The 22,487-nt window shown below is 38.8% G+C and overlaps 1 protein-coding gene across 1 annotated transcript in view; it reads right to left on the minus strand.

The window, feature by feature from the left end:
* Positions 1–6,019: 6,019 nt before the first annotated feature.
* Positions 6,020–22,487, minus strand: part of TDRD5 (tudor domain containing 5) — a 189,947-nt gene continuing 173,479 nt past the window's right edge. The window contains exon 15 of the mRNA XM_089686565.1: positions 6,020–8,420. Within this exon, the coding sequence (XP_089542691.1) occupies positions 8,191–8,420 (230 nt within the window). The 3' untranslated portion in view covers positions 6,020–8,190. The remainder of the gene's footprint in view (positions 8,421–22,487) is intronic.

Here is a 22,487-nt window from a genome sequence, read left to right on the forward strand (position 1 = left end):
TTATTCTCATGTTCATAAAACATACTCACGTATTGACCACCTATTAGTCCTCTCTCCATTACTCCCTTTTTTTTTAGCTCGGCTAAGATACAGACATTATCATAGTCAGATCATTCGTCGGTCCAGATGACAATAGCAGATCTCTGGACGAAGGCAAGCTTGCTTACATGGCGTCTCAACACCTCTTTACTTAACTACTAGCCTACAGGGCACTTTCCCCCTTCCTGGGTTTTTATTTTTTCTTAAACAAACCAAAACCCACTGAAAATTTTGAAAAAAATAACGTTTTTCTTAGTTTTTGTTCTAAAATTTTGCAAATACTGTAAGTGATTTTTCTCCTTCATTGATGTGCGCTAATGAGGCTGCAGTGATGGGCACTGATAGACTGCACTGATGGACACTGATAGGTGGCACTGATGAGGAGGCACTGGTAGGTGGCACTGATGGGCATTGACAGGCATCACTGATGGGCACTGAAAGGCAGCACTCATATATGGCACTGATAGGCGGCACTGATTGGCAGCACTGACTGGCATTGATGGGTGACACTAAAAGGCAGCTCAGATGGGCACAGATATGTGGCATTGATGTGCACTGGTAGGCACTGAAATGTGGCACTGGCAGGTGGCATGGATGAGCACTGACAGGTGGCACTTCTGGGGCCACACTGATAGTGCCCTGATGATCAGTGTACATGTCCCCTCCGCAGAATGCCAATGACCAGCTCTGCTCTCCTCTCGAGCTGTCAGCATGACAGCTTGTGAGGAGAGAAATGCCGATAACTGGCATTTCCGTTTACATGTGATCAGTTGTGATTAGACACGGCTGATCACATGACCGAACCAAAATCTTTGGCTCTTTTCGTTGATCGGTGATCTGCTGTGTCTGAGGGACACAGCACACCGCCGATCGCCACGCGCTCCCAGAGACGCGCATGCGCGGTGAAAATGGGAGGACGTCATATGACGTCTTCCCAGAATGAGAGAACCGCCTTGCGCCCGTCATTGGACTATATGACGGGCTGGAGGTGGTTAATGACCCCTTAGTTTACATGGAAGTAGAAAATACCATCCGTCAGTTTTTTACTGAGAACACCCCAGCAGATACATCTCCCGTTATTGCATGGGCTGTTCATAAGGCGTCGATTCAGGGTAAACTTATTCAAATAGCTTTTAGGGCGAAACGGGACAGAGATCGGCTTATACACCAACAGGATAAAGAACTTCGGGAACTACTCAGGGGACAACAGGATAAAGAACTTTGGGAACAAAGAACCCACATATAGATATTAGACATAAAATAGATGTGACAGACATCTCTTAATCTTAGTTTAACCACGAAGGCCGAAAACTACCTTCGCTGGTCAAAACATCGTTTTTATACTTTTGGGGATAAGCCCCATACATTGCTTGCTCTGAAACTTACGCCATGGATACTTCCCAGCCCTAGTGAAACTACACCTGAGTAACGGACATAGATCTCAGAACCCTCAATTGGTGGTGCGTGAGTTTTTTTATTTCTATTCTAAACTTTATTCCCAACCAGAACCAGTCCACCCATCTAAATTCGAAACTTTTTTCAGAAAATCTCCCCTTACCCTGCATCACTTCAGCTCATAAGGAGCGGGAATTTAAAGCAGCATAGATCACAGAGGCAATAAAAAGCCTGAACTCCTCTAAAGCACCGGGACCAGATGGCTTTTCGGGACATTATGTTCTTTTTTCAATGATATTCGCCGGGGTACTTCGCTTCCCGTTTTGAAAATAATGCATTTATTCACATAATACCTAAACCGGGAAAAGATCATGGTGACTGTACAAATTATCGCCCAATCTCCCGCATTTATGTAGATCTCAAGATTATGACAAAAATATTGGCGTAGATTGAATTCCTTTTTGGCAAGCTATATCCATCCGGACCAAGTGGGATTCGTTCCTCATAGACAAACACCTGACCAAACGAGGCTGCTGATAAATATAATATCTGCACTCAAATATACAGTGGGGATCGAACGTTTGGACACCCCAGCTAAAAATTTGTATTAATGTGCATAAAGAAGCCAAGGAAAGATGGAAAAATCTCCAAAAAGGCATCAAATTACAGATTAGACATTCTTATACTATGTCAACAAAAGTTAGATTTTATTTCCATCATTTACACTTTCAAAATAACAGAAAACAAAAAAATGGCGTCTGCAAAAGTTTGGGCACCCTGCAGAATTTAAAGCATGCACTGCCCCCTTTGCAAAGCTGAGACCTGCCAGTGTCATGGATTGTTCTCAGTCATCGTCTGGGAAGACCAAATTATGTCAAGCTCAAAGGTTTTAAATGCCCAGACTCATCTGACCTTGCCCCAACAATCAGCACCATGGGTTCTTCTAAGCAGTTGTCTAGAAAACTGAAACTGAAAATAGTTGACGCTCACAAAGCTGGAGAAGGCTATAAGAAGATAGCAAAGGGTTTTCAGATGTCAATATCCTCTGTTCGGAATGTAATTAAGAAATGGCAGTCATCAGGAACAGTGGAAGTTAAAGCAAGATCTGGAAGACCAAGAAAAATATCAGACAACAGCTCGCAGGATTGTGAGAAAAACAATTCAAAACCCACGTTTGACTGCACGATCCCTCCAGAAAGATCTGGCAGACACTGGAGTTGTGGTACACTATTCCACTATAAAGAGATACTTGTACAAACATGGTCTTCATGGAAGAGTCATCAGAAGAAAACCTCTTCTACGTCCTCACCACAAAAATCATCGTTTGAACTTTGCAAATGAACATATAGACAAGCCTGATGCATTTTGGAAACAAGTTCTGTGGACCGATGAGGTTAAAATTGAACTTTTTGGCCAGAATGAGCAAAGGTACTTTTGGAGAAGGGGCACAGAATTTAATGAAAAGAACCTCTGTCCAACTGTTAAGCATGGGGTTGGATCAATCATGCTTTGGGGTTGTGTTGCAGCCAGTGGCACAGGGAACATCTCACGAGTAGAAGGAAACATGGATTCAATAAAATTTCAGCAAATTTTGGATGTAACTTGATGCCATCTGTGAAAAAGTTGAAGTTAAAGAGAGGATGGCTTCTACAAATGGATAATGATCCTAAACACACCTCGAAATCCACAGGGGATTACATCAAGAGGCGTAAACTGAAGGTTTTGCCATGGCCTTCACAATCTCCTGACCTCAACATAATTGAAAATCTATGGATAGACCTTAAAAGAGCAGTGTGTGACAGACAGCCCAGAAATTTCAAAGAACTGGAAGACTTTTGTAAGGAAGAATGGGCAAAGATACCTCAAACAAGAATTGAAAGATTCTTGGCTGGCTACAAAAAGCGTTTACAAGCTGTGATACTTGCCAAAGGGGGCAGTACAAGATATTAACTCTGCAGGGTGCCCAAACTTTTGCAGACGCCATTTTTTTGTTTTCGGTCATTTTGAAAGTGTAAATGATGGAAATAAAATCTAACTTTTTTTGACATATTATAAGAATGTTTAGTCTGTAATTTGATGCCTTTTTGAGATTTTTCCATCTTTCCTTGGCTTCTTTATGCACATTAATACAAATGTTTAGCTGGGGTGCCCAAACTTTCGATCCCCACTGTAACTGGGATAGCCGGGGAGAGTGGAAGGCTATGCTCCTATCTCTTGACCTTCATAAGGCATTTAATTCCCTATTTTGGGAATACTTCTTCTATAAGCTAGATCGTTATGGATTCGGCAAGAACTTTCTTACCATACTCCATATGTTGTATAGTGGACCAGTAGCCAGATTATCTTTCCATACACAGAGGCACAAGACAAGGTTGCCCATTGTCCCCTATCTTATTTGTCCTGGCATTGGAGCCTTTAGCCATTAAAATCAGGAATAATCCAGATGTATTGGGCATTCCATGTGGTGACCGGGAACATAAGTGTGCCCTCTTTGCAGATGATCTCTTAATGCTCTTGACATCCCCGATCACATCTATTCCTAATCTGTATAAGCGACCTATCATATTTTCAGTGCTCTCTGGCCTAAGGGTCAATCACGCCAAGTCCCTGGCCCGCAATCTGACTCTGGATGCTCCTACAGTTCAGTCTCTACAACAAAGTTTCCCTTTTAAATGGAAAGTGGATTCCTTACCTTATCTAGGCATTAATTTAACTTTGTCAGTTGACACCTTGGACCAAATTATCCCCTCCTATATATAAAAATTGAAAGACTATCTCTCTAAATGGGCAGTTCATTCCCCATTGTGGTTCAGTAGGTTGTTATCTGTAAAAATGAACTTTACCTAAACTTTTGTATTTGTTTCGCACCTTGCTGATAATGCTAAATACGCCGGACTTAAGAATCTTCCAACAGCAGGTGTTACAGTTTATATGGGGAAATAAGAGACCCAGGGTGAACAGACGTACACTTTTTGCTCCAAGATCTATGGGGGGACTGGGGGCCCTGGACCTGTCCAAATATTTTTATGCAGCCCATTTGGCCCCATTATTACACTTCCACTCCAAGCGAGGCCGCCCCCTGCGGATGCAGTTGGAGTCATCCCTTATACACCGATCAGCCATATGTTGTGGTTGAAAGCTAAAGATAGACCCGCGATATTATGTCCCACATTATCATTCTCTCTGTCCTTATGGGATAGATTGGCTAACAAAATGGTTTTAAATCCCCCCATTCTCCTTTGACTTTTCTGCTGGGTAACCCGGCGTTTCCCCCGGGTCTCTGCCCCTCTACCTTCGCATGGTGGACTAATAAGGGATTTCTTCGATTGGCTGATTTTTGGGATCATACCTAAGATAGTATTTCAGGAGCAACATCATCTCCCCACAAGGGAATTCTATTGCTTTTCTCAAATAACTAATTTTCTTTCCACTCTCAGACGAACTCTTGACTTGTCCTCTCTGACCCAATGGAACGTTTTTGCAGAACTTTGGATAAACATACAGGTCATATTTCCATGATTTACGCAATCCTCCAAATGGACATTTCTAAATTGCCTTACATGGAGAGGTGGGAACGAGATCTAGGGGTAGTTGTGGAGGTGGCTGAGTGGAATAAACTGGCGCAGTATAACTCTAAAAATTTATACTTCATTGATTGAAGCTAATTATAAGGTCTTCATGCGATGGTATCTAGTGCCCTCCCGCTTGGCTTCCTTTGTTCAGGGGCCTCCTCCGGCTGTTTCCACGGTTGCGGACAGGAGGGCACCGTTTTCCATATATGGTGGACCTGTAGCAAAGTCAAGCGACTTTGGATTCGCACATATAACTTTATATACTCACTGACTCAGGTTAATCTTACCAAATCAATGCTCCAGGCTCTCCTGGGGAAGCTGGTGGAGGGGGTACCCAGACATGTGAAACACCTGATTGCATTTATATTTACTGCTGCCAGGATATCTATTGCACGCTCTTGGCAATCCCCCTTGATCTTCTGAAGGCTAAGTTGACCTGGATAATGGTCAACGAACGTGTGACCGCTATTCTTCAAGACAGGATGTTATATTTTAAAAAAACCTGGGAACCTTGGATGCAATATCTTTCATCATCATCCTAGGATGGAGGATACTAGGCAAGGGATATTGATAAACATAAACCATCTTGCTCCTTGCACTCGACTGTTGGTGGGATCCTTCTTCAACAAGCGTCCTTTGTTTCTTCCTTTTTTCTTTCCTTTACTTCCCCTATCTATATTTTCACTTTTCCCTTTCTCTTTTAACTTGCCTCCCGCTTTCCCTTCCCTGGATCTGAACAGCTTCCATCTACAGGTCCCTAGGGGACCTCTTTGGTTGCCATTAACAGAGATTTATTTTTCTTACTGAAACATTGTGCATTGCCTGTTCCAGCCTGAAAGGGCCACAGTTTGTATGGGATGGAGGGGGGGGGGGGGGAGATAGATGTACATCTTCTCTGTACTGATTTGTAATTTCTTATGAAAAACGAATAAACACTATTGGAAAACAAAAAAGTGTTGTGGTCATCAGCCTTTTTGTTCACTATTTGGAGTTTAAGACAAGAAACAACTGAGTTATTGCAAGCAGAAATCCCTTTATTGTGATTGAAATACCTAAACAAATATAACAACGCATTTAGTGTCAGAAAATTAAACACAGAAAAACTATAGAACATTATATTACAGTTGAACATACAACAAAATGCTTTTAGAACCTTTTGGATGTATTTAAGAGGGTTTGTTTTTTTACCTTTTAGGATGTAAAGCAAAAGACCTTTCCAGGCTGAAGCCATTCCTGACTTGTCTACCACATACTAGTTCTGGGTCAATAAAGCTGAACATACTGAGACATTACCCTGGGACCCTAGTGTGCAGTAGTTGATTCAGGAAATGGTCTCTTTAAGTAGACTTTTACTAGATGTTACCAAGGGTAAAGCTGTGGTAGATCAATATTATACTGGTTGCCTTATGTGTCAAAAAAAAAAGTAGAGATGCAGTGGACACATTATCTGAAGCCCTAAAGGGATATTCTAAGAATAAAGTTTTTTTTCCTTTTATCTTTTTAATAAATCACAGCTCTACCAATCAGAATTTGCCTAACATTTATGGCAAAAGTATTGGGGAATACTATTGCTTTATTCATATGGCATGGTTTTCACCTATACTTACCCATCTCACAAGCAACAGCACAACCTCATTGCAAAGCTGCTTATATTTGCCCAAAGGATGACATCCAATTTCTGAGATGTCTAATTAGCAACACCATCTGACTGAATTACAATAATTAAACTGGACTTTGCAGGTGCATTTTTATTATTTCAAAATATATTTTAAAGTGATCTTACACCAGGCTAACAAAAGTATAATTTGTTGTAAACAGAGGTAAATTCAGTAAACAGGACAAAGGACTAAGTGCAGAAACACCTAGCAACCAATTACAATTCACTTTACTAAGCCAAAACTAGTACATGATGAATTTTGACTGGTTATGGGCATTGCACTTCAGGCTTCGTTCTTCGTGTTATACTGAATAATAATAGTAGAAAAAATAATTAAAACAATATGGGAACTTTTATTGTCTCTCAGGAGAGTTTTCCTTCACACTGCACTGTGCAGCAGAAAAGAACCTTAAAGAGGGCCTGTCATCTTGTTGACTAAGTCAAAGTGACTGTCTGTGCAAAGCTTACGCCCTGACCACTTTACACTCACCACACCTTCCGCTTCTGCAGCTGCTACCAGAATATCAAGTGTCAGAGCTCAGAAGGAGCAATGACATTACCCACTGCTAGGCCTGGGAACTGAATCATGGGAGGAGATCGCATGCTCCCCAATAGCCAGAAGTACTGTGTATTATGTGATGGCGGCTACAGAGGAAGGAGAGGTGGGGGAGTGCTGGAAAGTAATAACTATAATGTGGTCAAAGAGTGGATTTTACACAAACAGTGACAATTTCCCCTGAATGAGCAAGATAACAGTATCTCTTTAAAGTGACTCATGCCTTTCCTCTTGTTATCCAATATAGCAGTGCCTGTGCCAAAGGCTGTTGTAAGGGACCCACTACTCCATCTTTCATATAATAGCTCTATAGCCATACATAGATAACAGCTATAAAAATTCAGACTGGAAATCAGCTTTTCAAAGGTAAAGCTAAGTCTTAGAATAATTTTTCCCTTAGCATATAGAAAATGTAAATTCCAGCTACTTGGGAAAGCAGGGATGAAGGAAGAGAAAGTAAAATGCATTTCACAACTGCTATCTAGCGATATCTAGCGAGATGCATCAATAAAGAGCTTACAACAGCCTCTATGCACAGGCACTGCTTGATGGGATCTGTGAGGAAAGGAATGGTTCACGTTAGCTGTTCATAACCATACACAATCTGACTGCCAAAATAGTAGTATGGTGATGCTTTAGGCATTCTGCTTCTTAATGCTGAATGAAGAAGGCTTTACCTTGATAGCAGACATGGTTCACAGTAAACACCATTTATTAAAAAAAATGTTCCTCTGGTGAAAGAAAAAAATTATCCCTACAAAGATACACTCGTGAACAAATGACATGCACCATATTAGTAACTTAAAAAATTGTACACTAAACAATTTGAGGTCTTAGATACTATCTCTAACAGGAAAAACTAAAAGCTGGAAGAACAACTCAAGAAGCCTAAACAGGTTACAGCTAATTGCCAATCATACACATTCGTTTTCTGACAAGCACTGAACTGCATCCTATCCAGGCTCTATCACTTATGTCTTGGTGGAAGTAGAAAGCCAGTTCAACAAATTGCTAGGAGAGGCAGCTAAGCAAGCTGCTGGGCCAAGAGCTACTGTTGTTGAGCGCCTAGGAATCTGGAACTTCTGAAATCCTATAAGAGGGTTGTTTCTTTTTGCTGCTTTATCATCACTTAGTGATTCTTGAAATCTGAAGTTCTTGTCTTCTGGCTTTTCTTCCTCTGGGGTTATGAGGAGACTTCGACCTGCATATGAACAAATATTTAGTCAGCAGTTTTGAAATAACCAACATTACCTACCAAAAACTTCAATTGCCCAAGTCAAGCAGTCCCTTTTATATTTACTACTGTTAGCAGATGACATGTTGATGGGATTTATTATTTATTGAATTCTTGATTTTGGCAGGGCTATTGTCAATTTATCCACATGGATCTATCACATATTGAATGAGTACCATAAAATTGTTAATTATGCTGAGCACTGTGCACCAATACAGCTACAATCCCCTCTCCCCCAAGTAAGAGTTTTGCTCATTATCGCCAAAGTTTTACTTTTATTGAGGATAATGCCTTAGTATGAATTTGGTTTTGCCCCCTGAGGATTCTGCTTCCAGTAGCAAGTTCTGCACCTCCTTCCTCTTTCATATCATTCCCCACCTCTTCCTCTTATTGGCCAAACAGATTGTAAGAATATTCCAGTGCAATGATTACCACTGTACCAAAAATCCTATTTAGACATCTGCACCTGTCCATACTTATCACTGCCCCCCTTCCCTCCAGGCCTGCACAAATCCCACCTTCCTGCACTCACCACCGTGCCTTTACTGATCCTCTCACCAGTGTACCTTCGCTACCACCATCTTTCACTTTTTACCTGCACCAAAGCATCTTCACTCAACAATGCACCGCCATACTCCCTCACATTCGCATCACAGCAACACCCTACCCTTTGCCACTGCCCTTGAATCCCCTTTCACCAAACCTGCACATGTTCCCCTCTTCCATACTTTTACTCCATGGCCCCCCCTCCTCCTCTTCCTCCCACTGATACCCTACTGCCTGCACACCTTTCCTTTACACACATTGCCCTTAAATTTAATCCCCCTCTCACTACAGCAGCTGCACCCACCAAATGCTCAAAGTACACCAACGTTGCCTGTTCTGAAAAGGCCTACTTTGCTAGTGTTTTATAAAAAACAAAACACATTTTATGTCATAATATAACAGAACTGCTGGCCACATGCAGTTTAAGTTTAAAATGTTTAAGTCTTTATTTTGCATCATGTGCAAGCGACCACTTAACATTAACACTGAAGACAGTGAGAACTGAAATTAGAGGGGCGAATAAAACATCAGCTGAATTACTTTGTGCCTCACTATACTCTACAAAGACTACCCAAACGGTCTGCACAAAGTAGATATACACTGCTGTATTTTTCATCATAGACCCTTTAAATATAATAATAAAAAAAGCTACTGAAGCTATAAAATGCATTCATTAAGACATGTACGTGCTTGCAGCTGCCTGCCATTATGGTTGAATCCTTGTGGTTTTGGCAGGCGAAGCCTTGAAAAAGTATTCATACCCCTTGAACATTTTGTCATGATACAACCAAAAACAAATGTATTTTATTGAGATTGTATGTGATAGACCAACACAAAGTGGCACATAATTATGAAATGTAAGGAAAATGATAAATGGCTTTAAATATTCTGTACAAATAAATATCTGAAAAGTGTGGCATGCAATTGTATTCAGCCCCGAGTCAATACTTTGTAGAACCACCTTTCACTGCAATTACAGCTGCAAGTCTTTTAGGGTATGTCTCTACCAGCTTTGCACATCTAGAGAGTGAAATTTTTGCCCATTCTTATTTGCAAAATAGCTCAAGCTCTGTCAGATTGGATGGAGAACGTCTGTGAACAGCAATTTTCAAGTCTTGCCATAGATTCTCAAATGGATTTAGGTCTGGACTTTGGGCCATTCTAACACATTAATATGCTTTGATCTAAGCCATTCCATTGTAGCTCTGGCTGTACATTTAGTGTTGTTGTCCTGCTGGAAGGTGAACCTCCGCCCCAGTCTCAAGTCTTTTGCAGACTCTAACAGGTTTTCTTCTAAGATTGCTCTGTATTTAGCTCCATCCATCTTCCCATCAACCCTGATCAGCTTCCCTGTCCCTGCTGAAGAAAAGCATCCCCACACCATGATGTTGCCACCACGTTTGACGGTGGAGATGGTGTGTTCAGGGTGATGTGCAGTGTTAGTTTTCCACCACACATAGCGTTTTGCTTTTAGGCCAAAAAGTTCAATTGTGGTCTCATCTGACCAGAGCACCTTCTTCCACATGTTTGCTGTGTCCCCCACATGGCTTCTCATAAACTGAAAATGGGACTTCATATGGCCTTCTTCTTGCACTCTTCCATAAAGGCAAGATTTGTGGAGTGCATGACTAATAGTTGTCCTGTAGACAGATTCTCCCACCTGAGCTGTGGATCTCTGCAGCTCCTCCAGAGTTACCATGGGCCTCTTGATTGCTTCTCTGATTAATGCTGTCCTTACCCAGCCTGTCAGTTTAGGTGGACAACCATGACTTGGTAGGTTTGCAGTTGTGCCATACTCTTTCCATTTTCGGATGATGGATTGAACAGCGCTTCATGAGATGTTTAAATCTTGGAATTTTTTTTTATACTCTAACCCTGCATTAAACTTCTCCACAACTTTATCCCTGATCTATCCGGGGTGTTTTCCTTGGCCTTCATGATGCTGTTTGTTCACAAATTTTCTCTAACAAACCTCTGAGGGCTCCACAGAACCGCTGTATTTATACTGAGATTAAATTACACACAGATGGACTCTATTAACTACTTAGGTGACTTCTGAAGGCAATTGGTTCCACTAGATTTTAGTTAGGGTATCAGAGTAAAGGGGGCTGAATACAAATGCACGCCACACTTTTCAGTATTTTTTTGTAAAGAATTTTGAAAACCATTTATCATTTTCCTTCCACTTCACAATTATGTTCCACTCTGTGTTGGTCTATCACATAAAATCCCAATAAAATACATTGATATTGTTGGATGTAACATGACAAAATGTGGAAAATTTCAAGGGGTATGAATACGTTTTTAAAGCACTGTATTAAAGCTTAACCACCCCTTTCTATCTTCTGTGCACTGACATTAATCAGAGAGGCAGCCCATCATAGTGATAGCCAAATATAAAGATATGGGGGGCAGGAGGTAGCGGCAAGCTTTGACACTATGAGATAGCGTTGAATGGCCTTGGATGCAGATATAACAGCAAGGTATTAAAGTGTGCACCAAAAATTTCCAAGTGCTTTTAGCCCTGGTTCACACCGGATTGACTTTGAAATTGTGTGACTTCACTTGAAGTTGCACGATTTCAAAGTTGAATGACAGTGCAACTTAGGGTGCGACTTGATAGACAGCTGTTCAACTTCATACACCAAATCAGTGCGACTCTGGCAGAGTCGGAGTCACAATGATTAGAACTGTCAAATCGCATCAATGTGCACCAGGGCTTAGGCATTGTTTTTTAAATGACTGCATTTTCATAAAAACAAGTTAGTTGATAAGTTACACATTTCAGCAGAGAAAAGATATACTGTACATTTTCCAGTAAGTTTTACTCTAAGGTCCCTGAAGTGTACATGCAGCCATGATTTGAGGTTAGGCCATACAATATAATGGAAAGGGCAAGGGCTCTTTACTGTTGAAGCAGTAAAGATGTGGAACTCCCTTCCCCAACAAGTAAAATAGACAGGGCTATGGCAGTTGTTAGAAAATAAGATGAGTACATACAGGTTGAAATTCGTCCCGCTCAGCAGGAACCGGACAAGTTTCTGTGTGCAACCCTCTGTTCAACATAAGCCGATCGTTAGACCTGCTTCCGTCAGAATGGTCCTGATGGAAAACCAGCATTCGCTGGTTCGCTGCAGTGCTGATCAGTGTATTCTGATTTGGGAGGGGGGGGGCAAGCAGGCAGGAGGTTGAACTGGATGAACTTGTGCTTTTTTTCAACCTCAGAAACTATGTACAGTGGGGATCGAAAGTTTAGGCACCCCAACTAAAAAATTGTATTAATGTGCATAAAGAAGCCAAGGAAAGATGGAAAAATCTCCAAAAGGCATCAAATTACAGATTAGACATTCTTATAATATGTCAACAAAAGTTAGATTTTATTTCCATCATTTGCACTTTCAAAATAACAGAAAACAAAAAATTGGCGTCTGCAAAAGTTTGGGCACCCTGCAGAATTTATAGCATGCACTGCCCCCTTTGCAAAGCTGAGACCTGCCAGTGTCATGGATTGTTCTCAAGAAGGCTATAAGAAGATAGCAAAGCGTTTTCAGATGTCAATATCCTCTGTTCGGAATGTAATTAAGAAATGGCAGTCATCAGGAACAGTGGAAGTTAAAGCAAGATCTGGAAGACCAAGAAAAATATCAGACAGAACAGCTCGCAGGATTGTGAGAAAAACAATTCAAAACCCACGTTTGACTGCACGATCCCTCCAGAAAGATCTGGCAGACACTGGAGTTGTGGTACACTATTCCACTATAAAGAGATACTTGTACAAATATGGTCTTCATGGAAGAGTCATCAGAAGAAAACCTCTTCTACGTCCTCACCACAAAAATCACCGTTTGAACTTTGCAAATGAACATATAGACAAGCCTGATGCATTTTGGAAACAAGTTCTGTGGACGGATGAGGTTGAAATTTAACTTTCTGGCCGGAATGAGCAAAGGTACGTTTGGAGAAGAAGGGGCACAGAACTTAATGAAAAGAACCTCTGTCCAACTGTTAAGCATGGGGTTGGATCAATCATGCTTTGGGGTTGTGTTGCAGTCAGTGGCACAGGGAACATCTCACGAGTAGAAGGAAAAATGGATTCAATAAAATTTCAGCAAATTTTGGATGGTAACTTGATGCCATCTGTGAAAAAGCTGAAGTTAAAGAGAGGATGGCTTCTACAAATGGATAATGATCCTAAACACACCTTGAAATCCACGGGGGATTACATCAAGGGGCGTAAACTGAAGGTTTTGCCATGGCCTTCACAATCTCCTGACCTCAACATAATTGAAAATCTATGGATAGACCTTAAAAGAGCAGTGCGTGACAGACAGCCCAGAAATCTCAAAGAACTGGAAGACTTTTGTAAGGAAGAATGGGCAAAGATACCTCAAACAAGAATTGAAAGACTCTTGGCTGGCTACAAAAAGCGTTTACAAGCTGTGATACTTGCCAAAGGGGGCAGTACAAGATATTAACTCTGCAGGGTGCCCAAACTTTTGCAGACGCCAATTTTTTGTTTTCTGTTATTTTGAAAGTGTAAATGATGGAAATAAAATCTAACTTTTGTTGACATATTATAAGAATGTCTAATCTGTAATTTGATGCCTTTTGGAGATTTTTCCATCTTTCCTTGGCTTCTTTATGCACATTAACACAAATTTTTAGCTGGGGTGCCCAAACTTTCGATCCCCACTGTAACTATATGTAAAGATACGCTATATTGCCAAAAGTGTTGGGGAGCCTGCCTTTACACACACATGAACTTTAATGGCACCCCAGTTTTAATCTGTAGGGTTCAATATTGAGTTGGTCCACCCTTTGCAGCTATAACAGCTTCAACTCTTCTGGGAAGGCTGTCCACGAGGTTTACGGGTGTGTCTATGGGAATGTTTGATCATTCTTCCAGAAGCGCATTTTGAAATCAGGCAGATGTCAAACTCCAGTCAAGTTTCTTCACCCCAAACTCGCTTATCCATGTCTTTATGGAGCTTGTTTTGTGCACTGGTGAGCAGTCATGTTGGACATCGACACAATTCTAACATTTTTGACTCTATACACCACCACAATGGATTTGAAATGAAACGAACAAGATGTGCTTTAACTGCAGACTGTCAGCTTTAATTTGAGGGTATTTACATCCAAATCAGGTGAACGGTGTAGGAATTACAACAGTTTGCATATGTGCCTCCCACTTGTTAAGGGACCAAAAGTAATGGGACAATTGGCTTCTCAGCTGTTCCATGGCCAGGTGTGTGTTATTCCCTCATTATCCCAATTACAACGAGCAGATAAAAGGTCCAGAGTTCATTTCAAGTGTGCTATTTGCATTTGGAATCTGTTGCTGTCAACTCTTAAGATGAGATCCAAAGAGCTGTCACTATCAGTGAAGCAAGTCATCATTAGGCTGAAATACAAAACAAACCCATCAGAGAGATAGCAAAAACATTAGGCATGGCCAAAACAACTGTTTGGAACATTCTTAAAAAGAAGGAACGCATCGGTGAGCTCAGCAACACCAAAAGACCCGGAAGACCACGGAAAACAACTGTGGTGGATGACCGAAGAATTCTTAACCTGGTGAAGAAAACACCCTTCACAACAGTTGGCCAGATCAAGAACACGAAGTTTGGAGGTCTTTAGCTATTGATTCTGCAAAAAGTTGGCAACTTCTGGGCACTGTGCGCTTCAGCATGCGCTGACCCTGCTCTTTCATTTTACATGGCCTACCACTCTGTGGCTGAGTTGCAGTTGTTCCCAGTTGCTTCCACTTTGTTATAATACCACAAAGTCTCAGTTCACTCTACTGTGACCTGAAAGTCGTGAGACTTACAGTGTGACTTTGCCAGGTGACTTGAATACTACTTTGATAGAACTTGATGTAAATTTGATGCAACTTTAATGAGACTTTGAAGCAAAATTCAGGGAATACCTGGGTAATCTGCCTGTAGCGTCGGATCCAAATCACATCAATTTGGATGAGGACCAGACTTGGCGGTGACTGTAGCTGGCCAGCTAAGACCAGGCCTAGGTTGCTAATATGGTTCACATATATGTGTATACCAAACCTTCTAATAACCTCAGTACAGTGTATATGTGCATATGTTAAAGTCAAAAGCAGAATCATTGCTGTAATTTATGTCTTTGAATGTTATATGACATTTATATATTCATTGTGTTAGCAGAAGCAGAAAAGGAAAATATGCCTTTAAGAGTCAGTACATAGCTGAGTCAATCACAGCCATCCTCACACTGTACAGAGCCTTAACCAATCCCAGCCAGTTTCACATTTGTGCCTGTGTAAAATTCCCTGCTAGAATTTTCTAGGGTCACTTGCTCATCAGACAGAAGAGGAAACAGACAAGTTCCAGTCAGAGAAGCTTTATGGAAGCAGAGAAGGCCAAATAGGTATTTAATGCACTTATGTGTTCCTCTATTGTTTAGCAGTGCAAGTAGATCTGTATGTAAAAACTGTTGTGTGTGTTTACTTGTAGAATCCACCGAATCTACCGAAATAACCTATCGAATCAACCCAGTGTAAAGTAAATACGAATCAAGTCACTGTAGAGTAATCGAAAATACAGAACGAAATAAGTTATCGATCTAATCCACCGAATTAAACCACTGTAATATGAAAGAAATAAGCTACTGTAAGATAAACGAAACAAGCCATTGTAAGCAGTGTTATATGAAGAAGATTGAAGTTATTAAAGAAGTTAACTAAAGTATTCGGTGTGCTCTTTAAACCTACTGCATCCATAGAGCGGCATTGGAGGAATTACAGAGTAAAGTCAATCTAGTCAAACAAAAGAATCAGCAATTGCATCATTTTTCTAATGCCACAGCGCACAAGGCACTGCATAGTGCTGCGCCTGCCACAGTGACTTCCATTAAAGTCTATAGGCACAAGTCAGACAGAAATTGCCTTGAAGTAGTACAGGAACCTTTTCTAAAGTCAGAGCGACTTCAGTAGTTCTAATTAAAACAGCGCTCATTGACTAACATGGGATTTCACATGTCATGCAACTTGGGGTCTCACAGGTTGGATCCCAAGTCGTGCCAGTGAGAACTGAGCCCAACAGTTGACCGTGCAATATTTAGTAGCAAGGAAAGGAATGGACTTATTTCACAGGTGGCAACCTATTACGGTACCATACTTGAATTCACTGAGCTTCTGAGAGCTACTTATTTTTTCACACATTTGTAGAAACAGTCTGCATGCCTAGGTGCTTGATTTCATACGCCTATGGCCATGGAGGTGATTGGAACACCTAAATCCAATGACTTGGAGGGGTGTCCCAATACTTTTGGCAATATAGTGTATACAATGTATTGGAAGGTAACATGTTTTTAAATCAGACATTTATGGATTTTTATCCAAATTAAAAGGTATGCGCTAATAACAAACTTATACAAAAGTGTATATCATCATCCAAAAAACATTAGTGTTTTAAATAAATTATAGTGTCCAAACATAAATTAGTGTCCAAAAAAATATATATATCTTCAGTGACTTGAACCAATTGTGAGAAATCCACCACCAAAGGAGATTAAATGAACTCACCAGAGCTAATGGCTGGTCAGATAATAAACCAGCAACAGCGCTTGTGCTCTGGGAGCAATGAACCCGATGTCCAAATAGATATGGTGATGTTTCAGATACTTCCGGATAATAATAATCACAGCCAAACAACTTTGCAGCCCAAGCTCTTATGATGAACTTCTCCACTCTTTCTCATACCTCCATGAGAGCATGCAGTACACTCAGGGACAAAAAAAGAGAACAAAATGGTGCAATACGTTTTTTTCATTTATCTCTTTAATAAAAAAGGTATAAGGAAACTCACAAACAAGGTGTCCAACAGACACCAGCTTCAATCGCAAAAAAGGGTTGAGATACAGTTAACGCTCACCGCAGATCTCTCCCATACAGCACAGACCAGCAAGGCTCTCTAACGTCCACATCAAGTAGGCTACGCCCAATCGGTTTCGTCACACCGACGTCATCAAGGGGCGGTACAGATGGGAAGGTCAGACAGCTCTTATAAATATCACCCTTCATCTACATAGTTTTAACACCCAGCCAATCACTGCGTTCCTAGTCTCCTTAATCACGCCGGCTAGAACAGGTGTTTCCCAATTTAATTATACATATACACTCTACTACATAAACAAAAAAGCTAAATATATATACCCTGCAGGTTTGAATCAGCACAATACCGTTCTCCTTCAAAATCACCCACAAAAAAATATAAATATAAAAACATAAATATATGCAGAAAAGCAATATATACCATCCTGTGCATGGCTCTTCAAACCACAGAAAAACCCTTAAAGGGCCATGCACAGAACTTAAAGCACAACTCTTCTCATACACAAAAAAATAATTTTTTTTTATAAAAATAGAAACCAAATTAAAATAAACTATATATACCGATCACTACATGTAATCAATATTTTTAAATATTTATCTTAAAAATTAATCAAAAAATAATTTAAATCAATATCTATGTTTAAACCTCTTGGTACTAAAGACTCCAATTCATATATCCAAAAAGTCTCCTTTTTTGATATTTCTTTAATTAGATCTGAACCCCTCCAATGACTTTTTACTCTCTCAATTCCATAAAATGTCGCTAAACTCGGATCACTATTGTGTCTTAATTTAAAATGTCTTGAAACACTATGTTTGTCAAACCCTCTCTTTATATTGTTCAAATGTTCATTTATCCTAGTCTTCAACTGTCTCCCTGTTCTTCCCACGTACTGAAAATGACACGGGCATTCCAAAACATAAATCACATGAGAGGAATTACACGAAATTAGTTGTTCGATCTTATATTCTTTCTTAGTTATATTTGAAATAAATTTCTTCCTCTTTATTTTATTCGATCTATTTATCGTTCTACATGCTTTACACCTGTTACAATGAACAAATCCCTTCAAATCGGGAAAAAAATCCACCTCTTTTGGTGGATCTAGAACATTATGCACTAATTTTGTCCTTATAGATCGATTTTTCTTATAAATAAATTTAGGTTTTTTTGGAATGATCTTTTTCAATTCCTCATCTTTTAACAAAATCGGCCAATATTTCTTGAAAATACCCTCAATCTCTTTATACTGATTATTAAAGTTGGTAATAAAAGCCATATCAAAGTTGTTATTCTTTATCTTTCTATTAGACAGAAAAGTACTTCTATCCTTTTTATCAATCATTTCCCTTTCTGTTGACAAAAAAGGTTTTTTATATCCTTTCTCAATAAACCGATCGATCAATACATCAGTATTTTTTTGAGAAAAATAAAGATAATAAGAAAGAGGGGATCAGTAAAGTACCTGCAAAGGTCTACATGCATACTAATCTGAAGAATTCTTCTACGTTTAAGCCAAAAACTACAGGGAATGAATATTTAGATGTTTTTAAAAAAATGGTTGAGACTGAAATTAAAGATATGAATCTTAAAAAGAGATATTGTACTTCAAAAGAACTCAGACAAGGTATTAAAGATTTAGAAAAAAAAAAAGAGATTGTTATTAGAGGGGCTGATAAGGGTGGTAGCATTGTTATCTTAAATAAAAAAGATTATGAACTTGAGATGGATAGATTGCCTAAAGTTGAAGATACATATAAAATTCTTGCATCAAACCCTACTAAAAGATTGAAGGGTAAATTAAAACTGCTGATTAATAAAGGTAAAGACTTAGGAGTCTTAAACGAGAAAGAGGCGAGATATTTATGTATTAATAATCCAAGAATTCCTACTATATACTACCTACCCAAATTACATAAAAATAAAAAAACACCCCCTGGTAGACCCATTGTGAGTGGGATTAATTCTATTTTCTCTCGAGTTGGACAATACATAGATTCATTTTTACAACCGATAGTGAAGAACAATCGTTCCTTTTTAAGGGATAGTGGAGAACTTATTGGTATTTTGGCGAGTTTAGAGAATATTGAAGGTTGCTACTTGGTCACTATTGATGTTGAGTCCTTATATACCAGCATTAAACAAGATGATGGTTTGAAAGCAGTTAAATGGGCATTGAAACATAAATCACATATTAAAAGAACTCAAAGAGCGTTTATTTGTGAATTACTAGAATTTGTGATGTCGAATAACTTCTTCTGGTATATTAATACTTTTTTTCAGCAATGTAGGGGCGTTGCTATGGGTGCTAAGTATGCTCCCAGTGTAGCTAATATCGTTATGGATAAATGGGAAGAAGAATGTATATTTGAAAAATGGCCACAGGTGGCGCTGTATAGGCGCTACATAGACGATATTATAGTAATTTGGAGGGGTTCTGAAATAGATGTTGAAGGATTTTCAAACTATATTAATGAAAACCGTTATGGGTTGAAGTTTACTGTTACTAAAGATTTTGAAAAGGTTAATTTTTTGGATTTGATCTTATATAAATATGATGGACAGATTTATACTAAAACTTTTTTAAAGATATTTGATAAAAACAGCTATATCCCGGTTTCAAGTGGACATCATCCTAAATGGCTATATAATACCCCAAGAAGTCAGTTTACGAGAATTAAAAGGAATTGCAGTTTAAGGAAAGACTTTGTTGATCAAACTGATGTATTGATCGATCGGTTTATTGAGAAAGGATATAAAAAACCTTTTTTGTCAACAGAAAGGGAAATGATTGATAAAAAGGATAGAAGTACTTTTCTGTCTAATAGAAAGATAAAGAATAACAACTTTGATATGGCTTTTATTACCAACTTTAATAATCAGTATAAAGAGATTGAGGGTATTTTCAAGAAATATTGGCCGATTTTGTTAAAAGATGAGGAATTGAAAAAGATCATTCCAAAAAAAACCTAAATTTATTTATAAGAAAAATCGATCTATAAGGACGAAATTAGTGCATAATGTTCTAGATCCACCAAAAGAGGTGGATTTTTTTCCCGATTTGAAGGGATTTGTTCATTGTAACAGGTGTAAAGCATGTAGAACGATAAATAGATCGAATAAAATAAAGAGGAAGAAATTTATTTCAAATATAACTAAGAAAGAATATAAGATCGAACAACTTATTTCGTGTAATTCCTCTCATGTGATTTATGTTTTGGAATGTCCGTGTCATTTTCAGTACGTGGGAAGAACAGGGAGACAGTTGAAGACTAGGATAAATGAACATTTGAACAATATAAAGAGAGGGTTTGACAAACATAGTGTTTCAAGACATTTTAAATTAAGACACAATAGTGATCCGAGTTTAGCGACATTTTATGGAATTGAGAGAGTAAAAAGTCATTGGAGGGGTTCAGATCTAATTAAAGAAATATCAAAAAAGGAGACTTTTTGGATATATGAATTGGAGTCTTTAGTACCAAGAGGTTTAAACATAGATATTGATTTAAATTATTTTTTGATTAATTTTTAAGATAAATATTTAAAAATATTGATTACATGTAGTGATCGTTATATATAGTTTATTTTAATTTGGTTTCTATTTTTATAAAAAAAATTTATTTTTTTGTGTATGAGAAGAGTTGTGCTTTAAGTTCTGTGCATGGCCCTTTAAGGGTTTTTCTGTGGTTTGAAGAGCCATGCACAGGATGGTATATATTGCTTTTCTGCATATATTTATGTTTTTATATTTATATTTTTTTGTGGGTGATTTTGAAGGAGAACGGTATTGTGCTGATTCAAACCTGCAGGGTATATATATTTAGCTTTTTTGTTTATGTAGTAGAGTGTATATGTATAATTAAATTGGGAAACACCTGTTCTAGCCGGCGTGATTAAGGAGACTAGGAACGCAGTGATTGGCTGGGTGTTAAAACTATGTAGATGAAGGGTGATATTTATAAGAGCTGTCTGACGTTCCCATCTGTACTGCCCCTTGATGACGTCGGTGTGACGAAACCGATTGGGCGTAGCCTACTTGATGTGGACGTTAGAGAGCCTTGCTGGTCTGTGCTGTATGGGAGAGATCTGCGGTGAGCGTTAACTGTATCTCAACCCTTTTTTGCGATTGAAGCTGGTGTCTGTTGGACACCTTGTTTGTGAGTTTCCTTATACCTTTTTTATTAAAGAGATAAATGAAAAAAACGTATTGCACCATTTTGTTCTCTTTTTTTGTCCCTGAGTGTACTGCATGCTCTCATGGAGGTATGAGAAAGAGTGGAGAAGTTCATCATAAGAGCTTGGGCTGCAAAGTTGTTTGGCTGTGATTATTATTATCCGGAAGTATCTGAAACATCACCATATCTATTTGGACATCGGGTTCATTGCTCCCAGAGCACAAGCGCTGTTGCTGGTTTATTATCTGACCAGCCATTAGCTCTGGTGAGTTCATTTAATCTCCTTTGGTGGTGGATTTCTCACAATTAGTTCAAGTCACTGAAGATATATATATTTTTTTGGACACTAATTTATGTTTGGACACTATAATTTATTTAAAACACTAATGTTTTTTGGATGATGATATACACTTTTGTATAAGTTTGTTATTAGCGCATACCTTTTAATTTGGATTATTGTTGCCAAAATTTATTTTGGGTGGGATATGCTGCTGACACTTTGGTGTTTTTTGTAAGTGGCGCTTTTTTCTTTTTTAATTTGGTATTTATGGATTTTTACTGCCTGGTTAACAAAGAGCCATTTGGCCTGTTGGATGTCATCTTGGAATGTCAGTAAAACAAGAATTTACAACAGGACGTGTGTAACAAAAGATTGCGTACCAAAATCCTGGTCCTGGGAGTTCACACATACCCCTTAATGTATCATATCTGCTCTTTTGTGTCTATATATATATATATATATATATATATATATATATATATATATATATATATTCTGTAATATCTAGTTAGATTTCTATGTTAGTGTTTTACTTTCTTTGCAAGTAAATAAGACCTTTGCTTCTTTGAGCACTGTGTTTACTTTACATTACTGCCATCAATTTTGTCAGAGCTTAAACATACTAGCTAATTATAGGGACCAACAAGATAATACATATTTTTAGTTTAAGTAGGGGGAAATCCAAAAACCACACCCTATTTATTTCACATTATTACTATTAAAAAGTAAAATTTACTTTGCCATTGATGTGTAGATCATGTGAAACCATTAACAAAAACAGATAAAATAAAATACCAGTAAAACCATGATAGCATAGTGTCAGCATCTTATAATCCAAAGGGCTGTATTGCAGATAAATGAACAAACAAATACTAATAGCTTTATGTGAATAAGGTAGGCAAGTTGTTTATCCACTAAAGCAAGTGGAATGTCGAAAGTTGGGTACAAAGAAGTACTAAGGGGGGTGAGGATGTATAATAGGATTTCTGTACTCAAGAAGTCCTAAGCCTTCAGGAGGAAATGGACACTGGCAAACAAAAAATAGGATTTTTGCCTTACTTGTAAAATCTTTTTCTTGGAGTACATTACAGGACACAGGATGAAGAATTCTGGGTCCAATGGGTTATACTGCTACCTTCAGGAGAATAAGACACTGTCA

Source organism: Staurois parvus, unplaced genomic scaffold (genome assembly GCF_062004578.1).
Source record: "Staurois parvus isolate SC_StPar_1 unplaced genomic scaffold, SC_StPar_1.0 ptg000402l, whole genome shotgun sequence".
Lineage (NCBI taxonomy): Eukaryota > Metazoa > Chordata > Amphibia > Anura > Ranidae > Staurois > Staurois parvus.